This window comes from Cyprinus carpio, chromosome B7 (genome assembly GCF_018340385.1).
Source record: "Cyprinus carpio isolate SPL01 chromosome B7, ASM1834038v1, whole genome shotgun sequence".
In the NCBI taxonomy this organism is placed as follows: Eukaryota; Metazoa; Chordata; class Actinopteri; order Cypriniformes; family Cyprinidae; genus Cyprinus; species Cyprinus carpio.
In genome coordinates, this window is record NC_056603.1 from 43,946,571 (window position 1) to 43,957,101 (window position 10,531).

Genomic DNA, 10,531 nt, shown 5'->3' on the forward strand with positions numbered 1-10,531 from the left:
CTGATCTGAGACACAACCTGCATGATAGTGATCATCTTGAACTTCAGTCGCATGACTGATCGGTTTAACTGACGCCGATCTAAAATCGGACGCAACCGCCCATCCTTCTTTGAAACTATAAAGTATCGGCTGTAGAACCCGGACTCTTTGTCATGAGCAGGAACCACCTCGATGGCCTCCTTCCTCAAGAGGGTGTTTACTTCTTGTTCCAATATCAGAGCCTGCTCGGGGCCCACTAGTGTGGGAAAGACCCCATTGAAAGGTGGTGGTGGAGCACCGAATTTAATGCGATAACCTTTTTCTACAGTCTGCAGGACCCAACGAGACACATTTGGCAGTAGCTTCCACGCTGCTAAATAGCCTACTAAGGAAACCAGTCTCTGCTAGCTCTTTGCCCTGAAGTGGAAGACTGGCAGGAAACAACTGAACTAACTGCTGTTGAGGGCTCTGAAGAGAGACGGACACCGTGTAATGTGGTGCACCCTGCTCTTCCTCAGTAGGGGTCACCCTCAGGGGTCCTGGATGTTGGTTGCCAGGACCACTTTGTCGAGGGCTTCCTGGACTGAAGCACGACCCTCAGATCGGGCCTCGTCTTGGAAGCCTCCGGCTTAGAGCGCTACCAACCTCGGTCCCATTGCGGGGGAGCATGAGAGGCGACACACCCTTTTTTTTTGCACCTCCCTGTATGAGGAGCTGGTGCACGGCCAGGGCTGCTGCCGCCCAACAGCCCCCTGAGCTAGAGAACGGCAAGGGAGGAACTGCTGGAATGCCGCTGCCTGTTTACGAGCCTCCTGGTATCTGTCGATGCTGGAATTGACGCGACGACGAACAGAACAGAAGGCGCAAGTGGGGTGTCCATAAGAAAGACCCCATCTTTCGCTTTTAAATCCGATAGGGTCAACCATAGATGTCTTTCTGCTGCCACCAGAACTGCCATGGACCACCCAATCGCGCGGGCGGTCTCCTTGGTGGCGCGGAGGGCTAAATCAGCGGTTTTCCTCAGCTCAGAAATATTTTCCTCCATAACTTCCTCGCCTTCATCTAGCTCTTTTAGCAGATCAGCCTGGTATGCCTGTAACACAGCCTTCGTATGCAGACATGCACCAGCCTGACCTGCTGCCGCGTACCCCTTGCCAACCACCGCTGAAGTAGTTCACAGCAGCTTGGAGGGCAAGACCGGAGCCTTTAATGATGATGCCGTGTCGGAAGATATATAGTATGTGAGCGTCTGTTCTACCCGGGGCATCGATCTGTAACCATGCTCATCTAACTCTGTCACATTGCCATAATAATTAGAGATGGGGACGAATAAATGTGCCGAGAATGGTTTCATTCACCTCCACCTCCACGCCGGAGCCTGCCTTTTTTCCCCGATCTCCACACCGAGGTGTTGGCCGAGATCATAAAAACCGCTAATCTAATTTACTCTTTTGTGGTTCGGCTTGTTTCTCGGCAGGCCAATCGATGTTTAACTTGGCTACCGCGCGAGTTACCACCTCCAACAACTCCTCATACTGTGGTGACTGAGAGGGCGAATCATTGGCGCTCTCCACATCCACCTCCTTGGAGGCAGATAGGTGGAGCGTCGCAGTAGCGCCGAAGCACGCTTCCGATCGGAGAGCGGGCGCTGGATCTGGCAGGTGAGGAAGAAGATAGGGACTTGCCCGTCTGCATTCCCTCCACCAGATCCAACTGCGAACCCCACGAGTGCAGCTGCTGCTCTGCCCCGGCGGAAGCGGGGCCAGCACCGTGAGGAACGCTCGTGAAGGCTTCCTTCTCAAAGAGAGCCCTCCGAGAGCCGACTCTGCGTGCTCCGCTCCCAAGCAGACCACACACAAACTGTGTGTATCCCCACTCTTGATGTAGCGAGAGCAGGGAGGAACACACAGCTTGAAACGCGATCCACTTTCACCCAAATGTTTTGTCTTACTATCAGCCTTTTTAGCCATGTTGTGATTTTGCAACTTTTTTATGACAAACAACAGTAAATAAGACTGACAGACACGTAATGGATACTGACACACACACACAGAGCTTCGCTGAATGACAGAAAGCTGACACTCGTTCCACCTCACGTGCTTTTATAGCTTCCTGGTCGCTACATCACCTGCCTATGACGTCATGCCCATTCATTGGACTGATTACACATATTATTCAGAGCTGGTCACGCTGACGGGCGTTCCCATAGCGTTTTCGGACACAGCTCGAGTTCCTGAAGAGGAATCTCACTTGACCCGACCCTGATGCAAGTTCTACCCAGAATCCATCATTGGACTCGGCTGCGGCTGCCACACAATAACTCTGTGAGGAGTATCAAGGCCTAGCTGACTCATTGTTTGTCTTGAAGTCTTTAGAAACACTCAGATGTTGACATTTCAAATTCTTTCATTTTATGAACAATTGTCTTTTTTTTCAGTTTAATCAAACCTGACAGATTTTTTTCTCCCCATTCAGACATTAAACTCAAGCCCGCATTTCAGAAAGTGACTAATGCAAGCAGTTAGAAATAAAAGTCATTATTTTTTCTGAGAACGCTCAGCACTCTTCTCCAGTCTCTGGATAAAGCAAACACTTCCCTGTGGATTTACATGTGTAAGTCACTCGTCTGTCCTGCTCTCAGGCCATGATTTACATGAACAAAAATACAAACACTGTGAAAGACGGGAAGAGAGTTGTTCACAAGTGTGTGCACAGACAAGCTCTCGCTCTTATACCTACAATTATTGTTAATCATCAAAGATGAGGAGTCATGCATTATATCATTTTAAAGTATATTACAATAGAATACAGATTTTAAATTGAAGTACTATTTCACAATGTGACCATTTTTTTCTGTCTTACCAAATAAATACAAGCTGTTTTTCCCTGTATTTTATTAAATAAATGGATAAATGCTGCATTTCACATGCATATACAATTGACTACTGTAATAGTTTTATTACTATTTCACAGTTGATAGATAGATAGATAGATAGATAGATAGATAGATAGATAGATAGATAGATAGATAGATAGATAGATAGATAGATAGATAGATAGATAGTGCATTGAACATGTTTAATAAAATAGAAACATCATATTAATATAAAGAATAAAAAAAGTATTTTTAAAAATTACTTTTAGTAGACATTTGGAGAAATTACATTTAGAAGGACAGCACCCTGCTCATTAAAATATTCTTAAAAACATATACAAAATCTAAATGCTATATAAATATCTCTATATGTACAATGTATAATTTTCATCTCAAAATTTGTTTGCTTTTTAATCCACTCAAAAATACAACAGAGAATATCACACCAAAGAAGAAAACAAAGACACAAACAAAAGGGAAACATGTCGATCTCACTGAATACTAATATCCTCACACCTCATAGTTCCTAACTCATAAAATCAGGCCTTGCTTTCACACAGAGATGTCGGTTTGATTGAGAGGACAAATGACCAAAGGGCTTGAGTTGGATCCGTCTCTGTTGGGATGAGGATTGAAGTACGGACGGATGGCTCCGTTAAAGCTGCAGTGAGTGAACGAGTAAATATGTGACAGAGCCTCCATATCATAGAAGGAGACCAGAGCCTCCTCACAGTCCACAAACACTCCCAGCTTCTGGGGTCTGGTCTCCAGATGGAGCTGGACTGGAGGGTCTGCAAAAGCTCCGTACATGTTTTGAGCACAGAGCATGATGGCCCAGTAACCCTCGCTGGGTTTGTAGGACACTTTGCCCTTCCGTTTCGCTCCATCCCTCATCACCCCCAGCTCCCAGCCCACCTTATTCCCCACCTCCACCACCCAGAAAGCTCTTCCCGAAGTGATGTGAGCTTTTCCCAGGACTCCTCCGACCAGGTCGAACTGTTGCGGGCCGCACGGGATGTCGTGCCTTGCTCCGGTGTCACGCACCTCTTTACCGTCTTCAGACACCTCTAAGTGCGGATGTGCCGTTTCAGCGTCCAGAGTCACATTTACTGCACAAAGACCAGATTCTCAGTTACTGAATGCCTGAGAGATTTGTAAACATGCAACGAGAAACACTAGCTCAAAGACTGTTCCTACACATACCTGAGAAGCTGTGAATCCTTCTAATTTCTATAAAAAACAAACAAACAAACAAACAAAAAAATCAAAGACAATAAGTGTAATTATGAAATTACAAAATATAAAGATGTAATTCAGTCCTACTTAAGTGGGTCAAAAACACTGTAAAGTTAAACAAAATCACATTTAATATAAATTTAAACTGTAGTACATTTTAATTTAATTGCATTTAACATGGAATTAAGTGTCTGAAAACATTAAATTAAGTTTACACTTAAGTATGTTCTTTTAAAGTATATTATTACTCTCTCTAAATGCATGCTGAAGTGTAGCCTACTTCTTTTTCATAAGGGCAAACAAACAGTGTAGTATGAGTTCAAATAAGCCTATCCAAATGCTATTTATGAGCAATTGCATACCAACTCTCAGATATAATCTCACCAGCAGCGCAGAGTTTCTTCAGATGCGTCTCAATCTCATTCATTAACTCTGCCTCTGTGTTTCTCATTGTGCCGAAGTTTAACTCAGTGTCAATGGAAAGTGTCCAGTCATCTGAGAACTCAGCTGGCACGGACGGATAGGACTAAGAAAGGCCAAAACACATATTAAACATTTACAGTAAATATACTATAAGTTTTACTTCTTAAATTGTTATTTAAGTTTGACTAACCTGGATGAAGAGGATGTCATCTTCCTCATTCTGGGTGCGTTTCAAAGACTCGATGGCCTCCTTGTACTTGAGAATGTCTTTTTGTATATGTTGCGTCTTTTCATCCATCTCTTTCTCCAAACACTTCCTCCCATCCTCCAGAGGAGCGAGCAGCACCTGCTCTGTTTTCCTCAGTGCCTCCATCAGTGCAGCAAACACCTCCTGTATCTCCTGCTGCTCCTTCTCTAGCAGAGCCTGTGAGCAGTGGACGCATGTTGGACAAAAATAAAATGCATATTCTTGGTCTGGAAAACTCTTATCGGATGGGCTTGCTTTACATCATTTCTTTGAGTCTGGGCTAGTGTTGTTATTAAACCTAAATCTGAAGCAAAAATCATCTTTGAAAATTAGATCAAGCCAAAATAAAATAAAATATAATATGAAAAATATTATCATAATCATTATTTAATATATAATTAATTTAAATGCTAAAATGCCTAAAAAATAATAATAATTAGAGCTATTTAATAATAATAATAATAATAATAATAATAATAATAATAATAGTGAAAATAAAAGCACAATAAAATCAAAAACTTAATATAAATGTATAAATACTACTATAATCATTAGTACTTATTACTCCAGAATGACTACTACATTTCAAAATCAATTAAAAGAAACAGCAAGTAACTTAAATGAAAATCAGAAATGTTGCCATGGCAATAAAAACCCAATAAAATAAAATACAAATTAAATAAAATAAAATGATGCACTTAAAATGTAAAATAAAATGCAAACAGTAAATTTCAAAATCAATTACAAAGAAATAGCAAGTAACACATTAAATTAAACATGACTTTTTGAAGTAGAAAGGCTAGTATATTCTGATAAAACATATCTGGTCAGCTCAAACTCAGAGGTCTGTCTTTGTGAGACATCTTTGCACAATCTTTGCGCATTCTTCTTCACAAACATCTGCTGATGTATAGATCTCTCAAAGAATAAAACATCCTTTGATCCCTACCCTGCTATGATTACATAAATGTGTCATGTGTCATGCTGTGTTTGGCTCTTGTCTTTATCTAATGTAGTTTGCTGAATGAGGCGGGGTTTGCATTGTAATCAGCTCATTGTCTTTTCCTTGTTTTTTGTGGAAAACTAGATTCATCCATTTTCCAAACTGCTTGTCTGATTTATATTTGCATATTTTGTACTGTATGTACCTGGTATTTTGCAGCAGATTCCTCAAGCTCCTTAAGTTTGTCTTCCCTCTGACTGATCATCCTTTCAATCACTTCAATAGTGTTTTGCTGCACAGCCTGTATAAACACACACAGACACACGCCAAGCTTTCTGAGTACATAATTCATATACAATCTGTGTCAGAAATTAACCAGGCTGAAACTGCATCAAAAAAAAAAAAAAAAAAAAAATATATATATATATATATATATATATATATATATATATATATATATATATATATATATATATATATAACCAGAGATTTACAGAAGTTACAGATTGTATACCTGGAAACAGTGTTATTATAGCATTATGGGTATAGCATTATAGTTTTTTTCCAAAAGAAAAGAAAAATAAAGTACAATTAAATTGTTTTCTCTTTTTTGTATTACAGTATTTCACGCTTTGGATAAAAGCATCTGACTAATTTAAACGCACTGATATATATATATATATATATATATATATATATATATATATATATATATATATATATATATATATATATATATATATATATTTTTTTTTTTTTTTTAATTGCATTTTTTTTGTTCTTTTTTGGGAAACATATCAAACACCAGCTCAGGTGAGAAGACTGATCTGTGTTGTTTCCCGACAGCTGTATGTTCTCACCTGTCTCCTGTCTCTCTCGATCTCCACAGGTATCACGTCTCCACCCGTCTTCACACACAAGGTACAGATGCAGCGCTCGTCACGTCTGCAGTAGAGCTCCAGTGGTCTGCCGTGTGTATTGCATGCTCTATGATCCAGCTTCTCTACAGGACTCACCAGCTTATGGCCCCTGAATCTCGCCATAGACTGGTGAGGCTTCAGGTGCTCATTGCAGAAGGAGAGCGAACAGATCAGGCAGGACTTCACAGCTTTAAACGTGAGATGTTCATCACAGACGTCACATGGAATCGCGTCTCTTTCTCCACAGAAGAGGTCTAGGTTGGGTAGGTGAGTCTCTTGCAGCAGGGCTTCGATGGCTTTGTTGACGGAGGGTTTGGTGGTCACGGGCTCCTGGCAGAGAGGGCACTGCGAATCGGACCTGCTGATGTGCTTGTCCAGACAGTCCTTGCAGAAGGTGTGTCCACAGGTGGTGGAGACTGGATCTGTCAGCAGGTTTTTGCAGATGGGGCACTGAAGGTGGCGAGAGATGTCCACGGGTGTAATCATTGTGGTTGTGTCGGCTAGTAAACTTGAGAGTGGAATGAAGAGCTGCAACAACATCAACAACAATAACTACAGCTGAAACAGCAATTATGGGCCAAGCACATAAGAGGCAAAGTGAGGAGCTAATCAAGCATGACAGAGAGCATCAGAGCATGGTCGTGATTTTATCAATCAAGTTTCAGTGCAATAGGCCGAAGTGTTACCAAGATATTGCATAAAACACTGTGCAGCACCACTATAGCAAATTTGACTATGAGTCACATTAAAACAGTTGGAGTTATCAAAAATATTTTATCTGATGATGATCCATTGAATGTGGTGAAGATCGGACAAACACTCTTGAAGGAGTATGTGTTTGCTAGTTTCAGTCCGGCGCCGTTCACATTTTCCAGTGCAGTGCCACGTTGTTTAATTAGCAAATGCATTTGCGCCCATTTGTGCGCCCACGGGCGTGCTGGTCTAAAAAAGAGGTGTGTTCAGGCTCTTAAAGGGAATGGAAGATGAGACTCTGATTGGTTTATTGCATGTTACGCCCCAAAACCACCCATTACTCATTAAGAGAATAGGGACAACCCGTTTAGACCATGCGCCCGGGCGCGCCTACCGTTTTGCCGTCGTTAAAATAGCAAAAGTGGATTTGGACATGCCCTGAGTGCACCTGCGCCGTGCGCTTTACACTTTTCGTTTAGATCTTTAAAATAGGGCCCATTAAGTTTCATACCAACTTAATGTATCGCTAGGTGGCTGCTCGAGTGTTGCTAAGCAGTTCCTAGGGTGATCTTTGTAGCTGTTATGGCATTGCTAGTGTGTTGTGGGTGGTTGCTAACAAGCCAGCAGTCAACAACTAGGTGGCACTAACTCAAAACTTCAGCAGTCAGCCAGCAGTCTTGAGGTTTACAAGTAATGTGAGTTACGTAATCAGATTACTTTTTTTCAAATAACTACTAAAGTAACTCATTATGTTTTAATTTACAAGAAATACCTGAGTTACTTTTTCAAATAAGTAACAGTTACTTTGCTTTCCCATTTATTGACTGACAGCTCTGCTGTTCCCATGCTGAGAGAAATCAGGAGTAAATTGTGTGCACTGTGTGAACATGATGCTTCCTGTAGTTTTAGAGTAAATGTCCCCATGCATTTACTCATCTTACTTTTACAAAAACAGATTCAGTGTTCCGCAAAATTAATAAAAACAGTGAAAAGCAAACTCAGAATATGACACAAACCTGCAATAATTAAATATGTTAAATAGCACAGATATCCTATATGTATTTAATCCCATTTTATTAACCAATGTCTTTGCTGCTGACCTTTGATGATCCAAATCAACCATACTAACAAGCAAAAATGACTTTAAATAAACATGACATTTCTATTATTATTTATTTATTTTTATTTAACCCATCTCCTTCAGCCTGAGGGAATTAAAGGGCTTTTACATTTTCCAAAAAAGATATGTTTGTGTGTGTATATATATATATATATATATATATATATATATATAAACAAACAAACAAGCCCAGCCCAGATGAGTAAAAGTAATGCAAAAGTAACATAACACATTACCTTGGATAAAAAGTAACTAAGTAATGGAATAAGTTATTTTTTAGGGAGTAATGCAACATTGTAATGCATTACTTTTAAAAGTAACTTTCCCCAAAACTGTGAACCAGAATGAAAAGCATTTGCTTGTGTGATGGACTAGAAAAGCACGATTGGATGAATCATTCCCAGGTAATACTGAAGTTTGATACTTTTTAGTACAATAGTAAAAACAATAGAATGAGCAAATATAAAGAGTGATCCTTGCCTTTGCAAACACCACTAATGATCAGGAGAGATCAGACTCACCTTGACGGAGGTATCACTCCTGGATTCTGCTTTTCAGTCTTTAATTTCTGCTTCTCTCTCCTCTTATTTATGTACAGTAGAGTTTCGTTTCTTCAGAATCTCTCTCCATTGTCATTAACTGTCATTCCTGGAAAAAGAAACCCTTCCCAGAAGTTACACCACTCCAGTTTCATGTACATTTGCATCATTTGCTCAGTGTGTGTGTATCACAGCTTTTGACACACACACATTCAGTAAATCAAAAGCACCACATAACCAGCATCCATCAACCACATTCTCTCTCTTTACATTCTTTGCCTGTCACTGTATTTTATTGTCAGTTGACTAAGCATTTGTCTCATAGACACTACTTATATTATTATTTTTATTTATTTATTTTGTCATTATAACCCGACAATCCAAGTCCTCATTCACTTTTTTATTTCACTGTTTTCTTTATTTTATAAAAGCACAAAGTTTTGTTGTTATTATGAGTATTATGTGTTCGATTGATGTATTGCTCTTATCTGTATGATCAAAACTGACAGAGTAATTTAAGATTCTTTAGAGGCGTTTGTCGACCCCAGAGGGTTAAATGGAAAAGAGCAGTCAGGAAATTCTTCAGCACTGGGTTGGGAACAACACAAGCGTTACAGCTGTGGTGTCAAACTAGACATGTTGTTACCTGTTTACAATCCATGATGTTTCAAAGCAGCCTTCCAGAACGTTGTGCCTTGACAATTTAAATGCATGAAGTGAAAGTGAAACCAAACAAGCATTTCACCATCAAAAGAAAGCCTCTGGGGAAATAAAACTAATATGCAGGATGTAAAATTGAGTGAGAGATTAAAATATGTTTGTGACCCTGGACCACAAAAGCAGTCATAAGGGTCTTTTTTTTTTAAATTGAGATTTAAATAATTATGGTGACGCATTGCTGCCACACATATATTATTTTTTTGCACTCACTTATGTCGTAATAACGAGATGTTATGCCGTTTTAACGTCATCTTTTCTCGTAATAACCAGATGTTTTCTCTTTAAAACGACATCCTTTCTCGTTATAACGACATATTATGTCGTAAAAACGATATGTTTTCCCATTATTATAAATGGTACATTATGTGAGCGATAAGTCCGGGCTGCTGTCGCCACAGTCTGACACAAACGAGGATCTGCACGCAGCTGAAATTATTTAAATACTACACTATTTTAAATGCATTTTAATGTAATGGATTTAATTTTAGCGGCATGTTTATTAGGATTAATTTCCAATCTGTCTACAATATAGTGCTAGCTATCCAACTCATACCCATGACTCGTTTAGGCTATGATCAGATCAAAATGGTTATTTTTGAATAATCGACTCTTGACTTAATATTTCTTTATTTGAATGACTGAAGTTTGATCGAAATAAGAAAAAAAAAAAAAAAAAAAAAAAAAGAAATAAAGAGATTTTCTGATAGGCTAATAATGATAATAATAGACTAATAATAATCAACCGAACTTATTCAAGTAGTGTGGAACCTGGCTTCATGCAACAGGCCACCGCAGGTGTAGAATATTTTTAAGTATACATTTGTTTCAATTGACCA

At 39.6% G+C, this 10,531-nt stretch overlaps 1 protein-coding gene across 1 annotated transcript; it reads right to left on the reverse strand.

Annotated features, from left to right (window-relative positions):
• Positions 1-3,079: 3,079 nt before the first annotated feature.
• On the reverse strand, positions 3,080-9,113 carry LOC109064935 (E3 ubiquitin-protein ligase TRIM21-like). Its single transcript, XM_042728805.1, has 7 exons — positions 8,958-9,113; positions 6,564-7,151; positions 5,909-6,004; positions 4,704-4,937; positions 4,475-4,616; positions 4,058-4,084; positions 3,080-3,963 (listed from the first exon to the last, which is right to left on the reverse strand). The coding sequence occupies exons 2-7, from the start codon at positions 7,107-7,109 to the stop codon at positions 3,407-3,409; spliced, it is 1,602 nt and encodes a 533-aa protein (XP_042584739.1). The 5' UTR covers positions 7,110-7,151; positions 8,958-9,113; the 3' UTR covers positions 3,080-3,406.
• Between the last annotated feature and the right edge of the window lie 1,418 nt (positions 9,114-10,531).

Coding starts and splice junctions, on each gene's coding strand:
- LOC109064935 (XM_042728805.1), bottom strand. CDS start 7,109: ATGATTACACCCGTGGACATCTCTCGCCACCTTCAGTGCCCCATCTGC. Junction 6,005..6,563: donor TCGAGAGAGACAGGAGACAG/GTGAGAACATAC, acceptor GTGTTTATACAG/GCTGTGCAGCAAAACACTAT. Junction 4,085..4,474: donor GAAGAAACTCTGCGCTGCTG/GTGAGATTATAT, acceptor TGTTTTTTATAG/AAATTAGAAGGATTCACAGC.